Source organism: Thalia democratica, chromosome 1, assembly GCF_965202585.1.
Source record: "Thalia democratica chromosome 1, ktThaDemo2.hap1.1, whole genome shotgun sequence".
NCBI classification, from domain to species: domain Eukaryota; kingdom Metazoa; phylum Chordata; class Thaliacea; order Salpida; family Salpidae; genus Thalia; species Thalia democratica.
The window spans coordinates 47,785,990-47,803,171 of record NC_139165.1 but is presented as its reverse complement, the minus strand read 5'-3'; the positions used below and the strand labels follow the sequence as shown (position 1 = coordinate 47,803,171).

The following is a 17,182-nucleotide window of genomic DNA, read 5'->3' as shown; positions in this document are numbered from 1 at the left end:
TCATCAGCTTCAAAAGAAGTTTAAAATAAAGCACAAAACAAAATCACCAATGAAAGTTAATTTTTTTTTGCATAAATAGTATATGACGTAATTTTGAAACCATCAAAAATCATGCAAAACGGCCTGTGCAAAAATTAATCTACCAATCGACAATAAACTAGCAAAAACGTGCAAAAAAATTTTAACTTTCATTGGTGATTTTGTTTTGTGTTTTATTTTAAACTTGTTTTGAAGCTGATGAGTGAATGATCACGAAACTCGAGTCCTTTGAGTTTTGCATCTTAAAATAAACCTTTTTAATAATAAAGCCCTCAAGGTGGGCTCAGTGTGAAAAATTTAATTTATTAAGTTAAATAACTTAATTCTATATATATATATATATATATGTTTATATAACCAAAACTATTAACTATTAACATAAGATAAAATTAAGCCAATCAGAAGCGCCTTTATTTAGAAATTTTCGAAAAACTACTATTTTTGTCACGTAACGTGACTCACGTAGATATAAGTTAGTCTTTTGAAAGTTTATGACTGCTTTAGGTAGCTCCCCTAAATAATTTACAACAACACTACAAACTTATTCTCTTAACTATACAACAAAATAAAGTTTTTAAAAGTAAACACTAATGTAAACTAATATTTTAATAGACTTATTATATTGGCCACATTGAATATAGTTATATTAGAAAAGAGACAAAATTTGAGGTTTAAAAAATCTTTTTGGTTGTTCTTGTGGCTTGGTGGTTTACGACCAACTCATTCTAGTCTAAATTGTTTTCTGCTTATTTTAAAAACTTAGACTAACTTAGACTTGTTTTTAAGTTATTTTTTAACTTAAAAAGAATAAATTTATTTCATAAAAAACTTAGGCTAGTTTTCAAGACTTAAAAATCAACTTTTTTTACTAAATATTTAAATATTGTTTTTATAATAATAAGTCTTTTTGTTTTTATTATGAACAATCAAAGTATTTGAATAATGTTTATTTATTTGATTAACTATTCTATTTGAATAAGATTACTTTAAGCACTGACGAGGTTGTTGACCAAAGCTTAGTTTGTAAAATAAATTCTTGAAAGAATAAATTCATTATTTCTCCTCCAGTAGTTGAGATCTCTCTATTTGTTTTTTAAAAACCAAAACATAGAATAATCTAAATTTTATAGGTTGAATAAATCTTACTGCCTTTTTATTAAATTGTTTAAAAACTTATGCTAACTCAGGCTAGTTTAGTGTGACTCTTTTGATTATTGATTTTTATTTTGAAGAGTTGTAAACCAAATACATTTCCTTAAAACTATTTTGTAAGTGTTATTTAACTAATATTTAGGTCGCTTCCTAGCTTTAAGCCTTTTGGAGCAAATTACTTTTGAAAATTTTGCTTTATACATGTATATTTAATAAAGATAAAAAAGATTATTTCACTAAAAAATAATTTTTTCCTACGTTTTTTAAGATAATTACTTGAAAGGGTCAGGAAATTTTCCTTGCCATTTAAAAGAAAATATGTATAAACAAAATTAAAAAAAAATTAAAAATTTTGTGGAAAATTACAACAATTTTTTTTTTTTTTTTCATAATATTTTTTATCTTCTATAAACTTTCTTTATACAGAACTTTCTAAATATGGCAAGAAAAATTTCCTTTTGGTTTCAGGTTATTATCTCAAAAAGCAGAAAAAAAATAAGTATTTGATAAATTAGTCTTTTTTTCCCTTTTTAAATATACTGATATAAAGCAAAATTTTCAAAAGTAATTTGCTTCAAAAGGCTTAAAGCTAAGAAGATTTTTTTGTGATGTCTATTTATGTGATTTCCAAACGTTAAAAAGTTTTACTAAGCAAAATGTTAAGGTCAGATGCACCCTAATGGCCAGGCCACACTTTTTATTAAAATCATTTTTATAAATTTTCCAGAAAAAATTCAAATATGTTATTTTTATTACTAATAGCTTTTATTAATACTTGTCAACAGTTTCAAGTATCACATTTAATTAAAACTTTATTTTAAAACTTGTTCTAAACTTTTAGTAATTTTTTATAGTTTTTTACTTTACAACTTTATACTACTAACTTACATGTCATTTCAATCATTTTAAAACAAAAAAGCTAGATTAAAAGTTGCAAATGTAAAGAACATTTTATAAACATAAATGGAAGTAAATTTTTCTCTGTCTATATTTTTGAAGTATTTAATTTAAAAATCTTTGTGGAAAGATTGTAGTAATTTTTATTATTTTTAGTTTTAATGCCAATTTTTACTTTGATCAGCATAAGGGGTGCTAATGATACTTAAAATTTAAGAATACTGTGATAGAAGGTAATATCACTTTTTAATTTTCCATTTAATACTTAAAATCTTTTAGTCAGCAACTACAATTTGTATTTAAACGCAATTATTAAGAGTTAAGTTTTTTTATTTATTTCATAATAGGAATGTTGTAATAGTTCAATGTATAAATTTATAAAAATTATGAGTTGCACTGCTAAAGTCATTGGTAATTTGTAAATGTAAAACATTAATCCGCCTGATTTTCTCAGTTCATTAAGTCTTAGTAACTTTAAAACTATATTTTTACATATTTTACTACATTTTGAAACTATATAGTACTAAAAAGGTTATAAAATTTTTTTTAATATATAACGTATTATGAAGGTTGTAGAAATATACTTTTAATCCTTACAAGTTTGGTAGTTGTAATTAAAAAAGGCAAAAAGTGTAAACAAAAATAAAGTAATATCTAGACTTCACTCAGAAAATGTAAGCACTTAGTTTAAAAAAGTATAAATACAAACATTATATTTTATTTTACAATTTTTACACCCTGATTAATTAAAATAACATTATACACACGTTTAAAAAGGTTTGTGCAGAGCAAAAAACTTTTATCATTTGAAATTTTTCTTGTGGAATTTTAAAATTAGTCAATTCAAAAATCAGCATGCAAGTAGCAACAGAGGAATTTATAACACAAGAACTTAGCAATTGGGATGCACAGGCTCCACTTGACAAACTTCAACAAGACAGTTTTCTTGAATTAACACAAGTCACCAGTTATAGACCAATGCCAATTGAAGTACTTTTTTATATAACTTCTATAAATTTTTCATTTATGTTTTATAATTTAGATGAATCTTTAAACAAAACAGCTAAGTTAAAGAAAAACTTGAATGATATATGTAATTTATAAAGTCAAATAAAGTTTTCATAGTAAAAGTTTTTAAAACAGAATAATTTTCAATTTTTAAGGTTCCACTAAATGATCCTGTTAGTGTAACTCATAAAGTTTCAATATCATCAGTTCCCATTCCATCATCTGTTGAAGACATTTTGTTGAAAGGTTTTTCAAAGTTAGGATTAGGAAATGAAAAAATTGAAACTGCAGAACAGGTTATATAGTTAACAGAAATGAATTAACAAAGCTAATATAAAATTGACTTGACAGTGTTCTAATACTTGATTTAACTGAACTGTTTCTTATAGATAAATTAATTGGTTTTAAGTTGTTAAACCTTTTTGTTAGTGCAGAGCTCTACAGTTCAACAGCTTCTTTATTGAAAAAGATGCAAACTAAAAATACTTTTTGATAAAAAATGGATCTAATTCTCCAGTTTTTAACCAAATCTTTTCAAATTTTCTCAGTCTAATCTCCATATAATAAAAAAAAATCTGCTATGGTTTTTAAATTTATAACTAAAACTGTTTTTTGTTATAGAGTACAAAAAAAAGATTTTGTCATAAGTATCTTGTTTTAAATTTTTGATTTTAAACAGTTCCAAGAAAATTTAATTAACATAGTAAGGAATATTTCCAATACTTTAAAGTGTTTTTCTAAATGTAGAAATGTTTTGAAGTATAATTAAAAAAACTCAAATAAAATCAACTATGATTTTTTTTTCATATAAGTTTGTATATGACACTTTTAGAAAATTGGTGTATCTCCAAAGTTAACTGAATTTATATAGTCAATAAAAAGTATTTTGTAGTTAATGCTTTAAGCTTTCAATCACTATAAAGAACTTGTGTATTACCTATGACAAAAAATAAGATTTTTCTATGTATTAGATGTTTACTGTATACAAAGAAAAACAACTTTTATTAACTTTGGTTTGTTATTGTATAAAAAATTGTTTAATGTGGATATCTCTTGCAAAGTTAAAGTGTATATACATTTAATTTGAACTTTAAATTTAGTAAGTTAGATATTAAAAGTTATAATAAGGGCCAATCAACAATATTTAATAACTAAGACGCATTGTAATAGTCATAATAATATTAATTTTAAGTTTTAATTATGAATTTAATAAGGTTTAAAAACTATTTTTGTTTGCTAAATACCCAAAGTAAATTTTAGTATTTAGATGATTTTTGTTTTTAATAGTATAATTATAAATGTATAAATAAATAAGTAGATATTTTGTTATATATTTTGGCTTTTTAAAATTAAAGTCTTTAAATAATCTGAATTTAGAAAGTTAATCTTGTTTACTGCGTGTAACTAACTTAAAGATTATACTGTATCAAGTAATTTATCTTTAAATGTACATAATATATACAAACTAGAGTAATGAAACTTTTAAAGTTATGTCTTTTAATTATAGTTTTACTCATGGTCATCACTGATCGAGGAACAAATAGAAAAACAAGGCGATGAAATGTATATTGAGCAGTTGAATCTGCTTAATAAGTACAAGGATTACTGTTCGTCAATAAATGAAGAGCTAAAACTTTCATTGCAGTTTTTAGACAAGCTAGAAAACGAGGTAAATTTTAATACATATAAAAAACAGAATCCATTTTTTTATATTTTTTTGTCAGAATTATATGCATAGAATGTTTAGTTTGCTGTTTTTTAGTTTTAGTATATCTAAAATATTATAAAACAGTTAGATTTTTTTTTAATTAATGATTTTTTAATGTGTTTAGTTTACTGAATAACATTTTTTCTACAACTTCAAGTTATTGAATACATATAAGAAAACAAAATACATTATATTGATTTTAATAAGTTTTATTTGTTTTGGTAACATGAGTAAATTTGTTAAATTAAACAGTGTGTCTCAGTAACAACAAAGACTAATGTCCTTCATGATGATTGCCAGCAACTTGTAACTGATAGGACTAAATTAATTGAAATGGCACAAGACATTGAAAATAAGCTAGAATACTTTATAGAGTATGATTCCATACAAAAAGTAAATAAAATGTGATAATGAGTATTTTTAAGTTTCAATTTTGTTATAAAAGTTAAAAATTATATTTTTTTTAATCAAATTGTTATTAGTTTCTGACAGAAAAAATTGTGTAGAAATGAATTTTATAATCTACAAAAATCTACAAAGTATTTTAAATCTATAGAAAGAGAAAACAATCAATTACTAAACATTTAAAGCTTAAATTTTTAGCATTTTTACCTACTTAAAATTTAGTGCTTGTAGTAAACAGATATTTGTAATATATTAAACAAGTGTAAAAAAACGATGATTTAATTATTTAATTTTTATCTATTTATAGTTTTGAAATTAAACTATATGTTGCCGTTATTTTTAAATTTTAATATTCTTTTGAATTTATTTGAGTGGTTTTTAATGATTTAAGTATAGTTATAAAGTTCTGTCAGATATTAAAACCTAATTTTTTGTAATTTTCATTTTCTAAAATGTTTATATCATTAGCTAAATTTTAACATTAAACTTTGTCCAAACTTAGTAGTATATTTCTCTTAAAACCAGCTAAAAATTAGCCACACTCAAATTGGTCAAAAATAAAAGGTAGTTAAAAAATTTTGTATAACTGTTTGTCAAAACTAAAAAAGATTGCTCGATTTACTGAAATGTAAAAATTATAAAATCCTAAAAAGTTTGACTTTGTAAAAGTATTTTTCTGTGTCTTACAATTTTATCTTTATTTTTTGTTATTAACTATTTTATGCGGTAAACTGATAAATAAACAAATATCTATAAAAAAGTTATATAATAAATATTATTCATATATTTTCAAAGTTTATTTATTTTTGGTTCACACTAAAATTTTTTGCAGCCCATAAGTTTAAGTAGGCTTATATAGATTGATACTGCCATCAGCTACTAATATTTGTAAAGGAAATACTAAAAATTATATAAGGAAGATTTTTAAAATAGAAATTCTGGTGAGGTCGTAATAAATTTCTGTTTTAAGAAACATAAACTTTAAATGTTTATTTATAGTCTAACTACAAACTTTTTATGTTTTACGGATGCTTTAAAGTATCTTATGAAAAAGACTTCAAAAAATTTGATTTAAAAATTAATATAGGTTGTAGTTGAATAATACAAATTAAAAATAACAATGCAGTTATTTTTCCTGTAATTTTAAACTATTAAAATCACCTTTTTTCTCTTAAATTTATATAAAAAGTGTCAAGAAAATTTTTACTTTAAAAGTCCTGAAGTAAAATTAGATTTACAGAAAGGAATTTCCTGAAAGTAATCATAAAAAAAAAATCAAAAATTTTTGGCCACCTTTCACATTTTATAGTGCTTATAGCTTTAAATTATTTTTGATGGACTTTTATCAGATCTAACATAGAGTTTTGCTTAAAACTGTTTAAATGTCAAACACTATAGTTTTTATTAAGTCATGCATTTATCTAAATATACAAAATATTTTTGTAGTATCTGTCATCACCAAGTTTGATTGTTACTGGGGAAAACTTTCTCGCAACATTAAAAAAGATTGACTCTTGCATGGATTTCCTCACTGAAAACGTTAGAATTTTTTTTAAGTAACATACAAATAAAAAAGTTTCTTTCTTGTAGAAAGGGTCCTTTTACTCTTTACTGTGTATATTCTTTTACTGTAACTTTTGAAATAGACTTACCATATTAAGTTGCTTTAAAAAAAAGGTATTTTAAAAACTATCGAGTATTTTTTCTAAAATTCCTTCTATATTTAGTTCTTACACTTGTTTATTTTAAAACTAATTTTTGATATAATACTGACCAATAAAATAAACTGAATGTATCGGTTAAATCAATTTTCAGATTTGTTTATCTAAAATTCTAAATGCAGTTAAATTTTGCTACTGTAAAAAATACTTAATCAATGTGATAAAATATAGGTCAATTAATTCTTAAGAATTTAATTTAAAATAATTTGTAGTCAAGTTTCACGGAGAGTCCAGGTTATTTAGAAAAGTACAAGACGTGTTTATTACAAGCTCTTGGGATGGTAAAAAACTACACTATTAGTTGTCTAGAAAACACCACCAAGTCGATTTTAAACCAAAAAGTGTGTTTATTAGTTTTTTTTTTTAAACTGTTAAGTGAAAAAATTTAAAAGTTTATTATCAAATCGTAGAGTAAAGTTTTTGATTAGAAAATACTATTCACTAAAGTTAAAATTTAATGGCAATTAAAGCTTAGCAGCTAATCAATTGAATTGAAATACCACATTCTAAGTTCACTTGTTTTAACTAATTCAAACCACAGTTTACTTTCTTTGACTTTTTGACAATTTATATAGTAACAAAACAGTTAAAGCCAACTGATTTATTTTTAAAGACTGAGCAAGAGGAAAAAGACACGCCAACAACTCTGGTGCAAGAAGACGCGTTCACTCTGTACTACGGAAAGTTCAGGGCGCACGCTCCGAAAATAAAAGCTTTGACGTCAGAGTTGGAAACCAGAGTTACAAAGAGTACTGAGTAAGTTGTTTTCTACGCATTAGACCCGTAAGTAAATGTAATTTTCTTTGCGATAACATCTTTTTAGACAAGTACCTTTTCTTCGAGGTAGAATTTCTACATGTATACTGAACTTGTATATTTTGAATAATTAAAATACTTTCAAAATTATCAGTTCATTTGTCGAAAAAGTTTAAAAAGTATATTTTATCTAAAAAATTAAAAACTTTAACTTATAGTAATGAAAAGGTTGTTTTTTTCTTCAAACTTGACCTGCACAGTTATTCTTAATTTTATGAATATCCGTAAAATGCGTGATTTTTTGATAAATTTTTAATTTAAGAAGCACAGTTAGTTTATTTATGGAATACTAATCTTATAAGGTATCAACGCTACTTATCTGACATTCATTATTCCTACTTTTCACAAAGAGAACTCCTGCTTAGCCCTTCTGTTACGAGTGCAATGAATGATTTACTCAATCAGCACCAAAAAGTATGTCTAAAATAAATAGAATAGTCAGTACTTTGTACTTAAGCCCGCTTGGTAAGATCACAACAGCGGTTTCTTGCGACTATGCCTGCCTGATGAGTCCTAATTAGGACGAAACCGGTCGTAGGTTGTCTCGGATGCTGTTGTTGTTGGTAGTGTGAAGTTGATTATTTAGAATAAATAGAAAACGTTTTTATTACATTTTAGATCTACTACAAACTGTGTAAAAACAGTTTTTTATTTATTTTGTGTTCCAAAGCTCCATATTTTAATGTTACCAAAATTTAATCCTATTATTTTTGTGTCTTAGTTTTACTTTTTACCAAGATTTAACTTTTTAATTTAAAAAAAAGTGTTTCATTGAAAACGTGTTTGTAGATTACAATACTTTGCATTAGACGCATTTATTCTTTTATTTTTTAAAGGTTTATTTAGTTTAGCTAAGTAAATTATGTTTTGTAATGTTTATTTTTTCTAGGATCACTGCGCTCTAGTCAGGAGTAGTTGTGCTTTCATGCTACACGTGTGCGACGATGAACATCAACTTTTTAAACACTTCTTCAACCAGCCCACACAACAGTTACAGTAAATTATTTTTTACTGCTGTTGTAGTTTTTTTATAAATATTTTTGTTCATTCAGACAAAGCATTCATAAGTGTTTCTACTTACTAAACCAGGCTACTCTGTCAAACTCACGTTGATTTGAAATTTTTTGAAAAATTTTAAGTGACCAGTTTAGTAAACTTAAATTTTAAGAAGTCATTTAAATACTCAGGGGTAGTTTGAATAATTTTTTTATAACTTAAGGTAGTTTAAAATTTTCTTATACATAATAGAGAAGTTTTTATTGTTTACTTCCAAAATAAAATGAATTATTCTTTTTGTATAAAATTAAACTATTGATTAGTTTCACATTTTTTCATCTTATAATTATAAATCTTATAAAAAGTTAAACATTTGTTTTCATACTACTACTTTTTACCTCTAATCTAAGCCAATTTGATAAGCTTTATCCTGTTTTTTTATTAAATTGAGTTTAGAATTCATTATATGATCTTATGAAAAATTCTTATAAAATAACTTTTCATTTAAAGTAACTTTAATACTGCAAACATTGCTGCTAAGCTAACATACCAGTTACTTTCTTTCTCAAAAACGTAATCAATGAAATTGAGAAAAGTTAGGGTTTTTGACAACAAAGTCAAGAATTTTAAAGTCAATAACGTTTTTAAAAAATTCAGTAAACAGGGTTTCAAAAAATCCTTGAAAAACTTGGAATTGAACATTTTATTGTAAAGTTAACCTGGAAACCCCGAATTTGAGAAACTTTGAAAAAAAACCTGGAATTTCAAACAAAAATTGATGAAAAATCTGGAATCTTAAGCTACTATAACATGGAAAGTAATATAATTTGGTTAGACAAAAAAAATCTATAATAAGGAAATATTTTAAATAAAAATATACAATTAATTAGTTTTACAGTACCTTATTAATATTCTTATACTATTTAAGACAGTATTTTAGCTTAATTTTAGCTAATTATTAAACTTAAAGTAGACTGAAAACTTGTTTATTAAAATCCCTAGAAGAAATTCAAAAACCTAGAGAAAATTAAATAAAAACATGACAAACCCTGAAGGTAAAAATGTCATAAAAAAGCCGTTCTTCAAAGTATACGCTGATTTTAATCAATATTCTGAAATTTTGTTCATGTAGACCTAAATAATTTGTAAAATTATAAATGACTTCTATAGTTTTATTTTCGTCGCTTACATAGAAAATTATAAAGTAACAAAGATGCTTTAAGTTGTGAGTCATCTTATCTTTATTGTTTTAAGTATTGGTTTTAAATAAACTGGACAAAATATTGTTATAAAGGAGTTTACTGACATATATTCAAGTTCCTGTAACTTTACTTATAACTTTTAGGAATTATAATAAATAAATTTATTTCTAGGATATACTTTAACTTAGTGATAGACTTTTATCACAATTTTCAGTGATATGTTGTTGAACTTATGCGGAAGCCTGTATGACATGCTACGACCGCTGATAATACAAATATACCATTTGGAAACGCTGGCAGAAATGTGCACCATCATGATTGAAATGATGGACGATCAAATTTACAACAACTGTACGTTTTTCATCATGTTTATGTAGTTTAAATATATGCTTGAAACAAGTTTAACATAAAATTTAAAAGACCAATTAAATTTATAACCTACATATTAACAATATAATTTATTAAAAAACTAGTAGCTCAAAATTAATAACTGTAAATTTTGTATTGAAGTATGTTTTATAATTTGTGTAGTTTAACAAAATAAACTATTTTTTATTATTGTACCTTTGAAACCACAAATGCTGCTTATAAATGTTTTATGATGCAATAACAGCGCACCTGACGTCCTTCAACCAAGTAGTGAGGCAAATGCTGCAGGACGTGCAAGAGAGACTGGTGTACCGGGCCAACGTGTACATTAAAAGCGAGATACTCAACTACCAACCCTCGCCCGGTGATCTCAAATACCCTGACAAATTGCTCATGATGGAGGTATAGTTGTTTTTGTATTGTATTTTTGTGATGTTCTGAATTTTCGTGTCTAACATATCGGTGTTTGGATTTTAAAATCCAAAGCATACTTTTTGTTAAACATACATTTAATAAGTTGAAGTTGTCTTTATGTCATGATTAGGTATAAAACAGAATAATATTAATGTTTAGACATAAATTTATAGTTAGAAAAACTTTTATATGTAACTAATGTTATAACTAACTGTTTATGCCCTTTTTTTAAATTTTTTTTAACGCTTTGGGAATAGTTATTTCGAGGTTTTTAACAAATTTTTTTGTACATTTAGCAAATAGCAAACAATTTAAAATTGGAAGAAGAAAATAAAAGAAATCTGTCATTGGGAGGTGACAAATTTACTGATGTCAAGTTGGGTAGCGATGATGAAAGTGATGACAAACTTTCTCGCAGAGGTCAATAGCTTTTTTTAAAAAAATCATTAAAAAATTTTTATACACATAAACTTATTTATTGTGAGTTAGGCTCTTTAATTAAAACTAGTACTTAAAAGAATATATTTATAAAGATTCGGTGTTCACAAATTCGTCAGAAACATACACTTCGCCTGCCGACGTGTTCGGGATGTGGTTTCCGACGGTGAAGAGGGTGCTCCAGTGTTTGTCGAAACTTTATCGCTGCATTGATGTTAGTGTTTGTTCTGGAATTTATGAACTATTGTTTATTTCTATTATATAAAATAACTTCTAAATTTAGCTTATTTTTGCAAGTTGTTTGTATTTGACAACAATCTGAGTATGTAAAACTTGTTATTAGTTTTAATATTCGCACAGAAAACAATATTCCAAGGCCTGTCTCAAGAAGCTTTACATGCTTGTGTTCAGTCGCTTAAAAATGCCAGTAATCTTATTATTAATTCTGGTAAAACCGACCCAAACAAAGAATCGGTCAAAGTTAGTTATTTTTTAGTACAATTTGGATAGATGTTGTGTATATGCCTCTTAATTTTAGTTTTACAACTATGTTTAAGTAACTTTTTGCATTTCATTAATTGTAAAAAGTTAAAATGCTACTGTTGTTCGTTATTGCACATTTTATGTCATTACTTTTTTTAAAGCTGTAAAGTAACTTACAGTTAGTAGATGGACAACTTTTTCTTATTAAACACTTGTTGATACTGAGAGAGCAAATTACACCATTCCAATCCGAGTTTGTCATCAGAGAGACTCAACTCGACTTCTCTAGCACAGTTGGTAGGTGGTAGTTTAAATCTAGTTAATAAGGTTATGGTATGAAAAAAAAACTTAAAAGAGAATTTTTTCGATTACTAATAACTACTATATTTTATTAAGTTTAAGAATTTATTTCATTCATATTTCATAAAATTATTAAAAATTTGCAAAAATACTCATGTAAGTCTTAGTTGATAAAATTGTAATAATATAAAAAGGAAATTTGAAAACAAAATAATGAAACAAATAGTTAACAATAACTAATATTTATTACAAATTGTATTTTTGAAATTTAAGTTGTTATAGTTAAAATTTTCATGTACCAACAACTGTTAAGTAGAATGAGATACAAAACAGTCTTGTAAGATTGAATTAAAAACTGAAATGATTTTATAGAATTTTAATAATTTCTAACTTATTATGATTTTTTAGTTATCTACTTTTACACACTAGCTTACGTAAATAACTTCATAACTTATTATAAAGTTAACACAATTTCCTGTAAACTTAGTATCATTTTTCAGATGCCACAATCAAGTTTGTATCAGATCCGAAAAAATCAGTGCCCAATTTACTGCGTGCCAATTCGGAGAATTCCATTTTGAAGCTCATGTACGATGGAGCTCCACAAGTTAAAGAGTTCTATGTTGATAGCAAAAAAGATGTAGACAAGTTCGTTTATTTTTTAGCACAAGTTTATTGTGTTTTTGAATGTTCTTTATTGTTATCTAACTTGTTGTAATACACAGAAACTATCTTTTTTTAACTGTTTAAGTATGTTTAAACTACTAATAATTTTTTAGTTTAATTAAAATTCAAATTTTTTTTTAGCTTCAATTCTTATGTATTACAATTCGGAAATATTTTATTTATTAGTAACACTATTTCCAGGTTTTAATTACTCCTGATGTTAGTATGAATTTATAATACTTTTGTTGACAGTTAACCTAAAAGTTTTAAATTAAAACTTTACATTTTTAACAAAGTTTTAAACTTTAAACTACCTCATGGAACTGGTTTAAATTATTATTTTTTACTACTCGATCTTAACTTAATTATTTAACTTTATCAATAGATCTATTTAGAAATAAAAAACAACAGTGAAAGTTAAATATTACAATTCAAATAATGAATCTTAATAGTATACTACAAATTGTGTACTAAATATATTAAAACATTAAAGTTGTTAATTTTTTTATTATATAAATAAATATATCTAGGCAGCTCAAAGAAATTTGTGAAAACTTTATTGAAGGTCAAACAAAAACTTTGTGTCCAAAGATTATCTCTTTTTTGCATCAGGTGATTTGAAAAAAAACCTTTAAATCAAAAACAACTGTTTTAAAATTTCTAAACTTTATACTTATGCCAATTTTTTTAGTCATTGTTAATTTTTAGTGTACATTAATTTCATATGGAAATGTATTGTTCAAAATAATTTACAAAAGAATAAAAAATGTTAATATTTTTGTTGTTTTAACTTACAAACTAAATAAACTATATATTTACACAGTTCAAAAAACTTATATATTTAAAATACCACCAGTTTAGCCATATGTTTAAATTACACATAATCAATTTAGGCCACAAGTTACATAGAATTGAAAAAAGATTCAATAGTTGGTGATGTAAAAGTTGTGTCTGATCTAAACAAACAGCATTTCGCTAAACCAGGTTTTTACATTATTGAATACTTGAGTAACAAGAAAATTTTTTGTATTAATCTATAATTTTATAAAAGTCAAAAAATAATTAAACCATACTTTTTCAACTAATATTAGCCTTGTTTTAACTAGAAAAAAGATGAAAAGCTCTTAAAACTTTTTATCAAAGCTACATGTTTTTATGGTTTGTAGAATATTGTTTCTCTTTTGATAGATATTTTTTTCTTTATAAATATAAAAAAAATTGCAGTCAATTAATTCAAGTACTTAAACTCTAATAAACGATTAGGTTGATTTAAACATTAAAAAAACTAAAATTTCAAACTTTTAGAGCTACTGCATGACATTGTTTCTGAAACATACAGAAATTTGAAATCTGAAGTCAAGAAAACAGTAAAAAGCCTATCACTTTACCTAGCTAACAAAGAAACTGAAAATATTTTGTTTAAACCAATCAAGGTTAGCTGATATGAAAAAAAAAATTTTTTACACCTTTATCATCGAATACTTGTTATATGATTAAACGTAGACTTTACAATTAAACAATTAATAGTTTACATTTAAATTTATTCTAGTGTTTAGTTCAGGGCTTCCCAATTTTTTGTGGAAAAGTGGCCCCCTTTAAAGAAATTTAAATAGCTATGGTTAAAGCCCCTTGTACCAAAATTACTCAAAAACTACCATAAAAAGCACTTAAAACCTTTTTTTTTAACTTTAGAATATCTAGGGTAAGTTTCAAAACTACCACAAAAAACACCTAAGACGTTTTTCTTGCTCTTTATCAACAACTCAAGCATATCTAGTGTAAGTTTCAAACTTTGACCTCATGGCCCGCTGAGTATCTGTAATGGCCCACTTTGGGAAACCCTGGTTTAGTTCTATTTAACTTAAGCTAAGTTTTAACAGTTTTGAAAAAGGTGTATAATAAAAAGGTGTTCTAATATAATAGGTGTAATTAATATAGGTGGAATTTATATAAGGTGTAATTAATATATTTTTACAATCAAAATGTAAAAAAAATATGTTTACATTTTTATCCTAAGTTCCTTATGGTAACTTGAAACAAAAACTACAATTAGGCTAAAACAGTTTAAAAATTGCTAACAAGTTTTTAAAAATTAAAAAATATCCCTTTTATTAGGTTCGAGTTCAGAAAAAGTTTCAAAACTTGAAAGAAATAATCGACGAAAACTTCAGTGAGGAGGAAAAACAGATCATAGCTGCTCCTACACCCGATCAGGTATTACTTCTTACTAGTATGAATAATGATTCGTAATTGAAAAAAAATACTTTGTTTATTTTTTCAAAAGATGTAGTTTCCATTTTTGCTATTTAAGTTTTTTGTAAACACGTTTGTTAATGTTTTAAATAAGCTTTAATTTTTCAGTCAGTTTAGATTTGGTCATTTTTTGTAATACTGAAAGTTTACTTATCATGACTTGGTTTCAGTAACAAAAATTACCAATTTTTTGACCTAGTTTTTTCAAGAGACTGAAAGACTTTTGTAAAATTGATAGAACAAAACTCAATTGTATATTTACCTCTGTAGGATTAGCAGAACTTTTTTATTTTTGAATATTTATTTCAAACTTAGTTTGGCTGGTAAGGTAAAAAGTTTATCATCAGCTCCACATACCAAATTTAGATTAAATAGAACTAAATAAAGCATGACTTGTATATAAAGTATTATTAAATCAAAAAAAAGTATCAGTATAATTAGGCTTTTTGAAGCAAAAATACCAAAAGTTTATGCTATTATTAAACTTAAAGGTACAGTGCTTCCTCGCTAATCCGGTCCTCGCTAATCCGGTTCCTCGCTAATCCGGTCGGTTTTAGTCGAGAAGTCGACTTATCTACTTTAGAGTTTTTAGCGTCTAATTTCATTTTACTTCGAAAAAGTATTCAATTTACGTTTTATAAGTATTCAAGCAGTATATTGTTACGTCATAATAAAGTATCATTTGTATAGTCATAAGTATTTTTTCATACTTCTCGTGCTCAGTTGTAACAAACTTGTTTATTATTCATTTGCAATTTTTCTGTCTTTGCTAAGCAAGTTACACTTTAATATACTACAATCAATATATCTGGTAAAAAAATGGATAAGATAGCAAAGAAACGAAAACGCGTTCAACTAACAATTGAAAACAAGTTAAAAGTTTGCGAAATGGCAAACAATAATGTGCCTAAATTTGTTATAATGAGCTGTTATAATAAACACCTGAAGATGTGTCAAAACTCATCCAATTTCGTGAGTTTTCTGCTAAGAAACGAGAAAGCACTGTAAAACAATCTTCCATTCTTTCTTTTTTCAAAAAAAATCTTAATTTAGTTAAAGTGTTAACAGTGTAGTTTTTTTCCATTAATTTTGCACTTTTAAAATTTTGTTTCGTTTAGTTTAGTCTGTTTTAATTTTTATTTCTTTGAATAAAGTAAAATAAATTAAGTTAACAGAGAAATTTTATAGTACGTTTTGTTATATACATTCATAGTATAACTAAGGTAGATAATTTGTAAAAAAAGCGATATTTTGTTCTTATCCAGCCAAAGGCAAATCCGGCCGTATTTAAAAAAAAATCTTGCCCAACTTGGCCGGATTAGCGAGGAAGCACTGTATTAGCAATATAGAATCATTAGTATTAATGAATTCCATTTTTTATTAAACAAATTTAGTTAGTTTAAACAACATTTATTTTATAGTGTAAATATATTTTTTACAGGTGGGGCTTCTAATGACATCAACTATGAAGCAGTAAACTTTTATTTTCAAATTCAAATGACTAAAACAATTTTTTAAAGATTTTTAAAAATATACTTTTATAAGAAAAAAAAAACAAGTATGTTGTAAGGCTTTAAATTTACCGGAGCTAGTTTTAAATTTTCTAAATTCATAAATTTTTAAACATAAATTTTATATTTTTAGCTGATAAAATGATGTGCAATAGTTATGTAAAAAAATTGGTTAGAATAACTTCATGTTTATTTTTTTTGAATACTTTTAAGTTTATTGTTGTTACAATCTTAATCACCAAATTTGTTTTATTATTATTTTAATGCATTTATTTAAACGTTTTTGCAGGGTTGCCACAAAACCCGGAGTCCTGGAATTTGACAATTTAGGCTAAAAAAACTAGAGTTTTTAACGATTTTTACATGTTCAGTACTAAAATTTTGATTTGACACAAAAATCTATATATAGATTGAAAAAAGTTGTCATTTCCAGATTTTTTTATTTAAAACACATTTAAAGTAGCTTTACAGTATCTTTTCAAAGTTGTTATACTACTTAACATAGTATTTAACCGTAAATTTGACTTTGAACTGAAAATAGACTGTACTTCTAAGAACCTAGGAGAAGTTTCTTAAAAACCAGTGGCAACCCTGTTTTTTATTTGAAGTATTTATGTTTAAAAGTTAATAGTTTATTGAAGTTGTTTAACTAATATCTTTAATAATTACAACTTTTTTGTCAAACAAGATTTAGTATTTATAGTGAATATTTATTGTTTTTCGATGTAGCTATTTGATATTTGCTAACTTTATAGTTTAAGTACAAAAATTGTTATTTTATTTTTTGTCAACAGTAAGTTTTCG

At 25.0% G+C, this 17,182-nt stretch overlaps 1 protein-coding gene across 1 annotated transcript; it reads left to right on the top strand.

Moving 5' to 3' along the window:
* Positions 1-2,868: 2,868 nt before the first annotated feature.
* On the top strand, positions 2,869-17,182 carry LOC145838130 (conserved oligomeric Golgi complex subunit 3-like). The gene is made up of 21 exons (XM_082945715.1): positions 2,869-3,078; positions 3,252-3,392; positions 4,604-4,765; positions 5,057-5,197; positions 6,656-6,748; positions 7,143-7,271; positions 7,544-7,686; positions 8,049-8,160; positions 8,636-8,742; positions 10,159-10,295; positions 10,558-10,715; positions 11,024-11,147; positions 11,261-11,379; positions 11,526-11,645; positions 11,828-11,945; positions 12,449-12,596; positions 13,145-13,226; positions 13,508-13,598; positions 13,920-14,047; positions 14,730-14,828; positions 16,309-17,182. The coding sequence occupies exons 1-21, from the start codon at positions 2,944-2,946 to the stop codon at positions 16,342-16,344; spliced, it is 2,523 nt and encodes an 840-aa protein (XP_082801841.1). The 5' UTR covers positions 2,869-2,943; the 3' UTR covers positions 16,345-17,182.

Coding starts and splice junctions, on each gene's coding strand:
- LOC145838130 (XM_082945715.1), top strand. CDS start 2,944: ATGCAAGTAGCAACAGAGGAATTTATAACACAAGAACTTAGCAATTGG. Junction 4,766..5,056: donor TAGACAAGCTAGAAAACGAG/GTAAATTTTAAT, acceptor TAAATTAAACAG/TGTGTCTCAGTAACAACAAA. Junction 10,716..11,023: donor ACAAATTGCTCATGATGGAG/GTATAGTTGTTT, acceptor TTGTACATTTAG/CAAATAGCAAACAATTTAAA.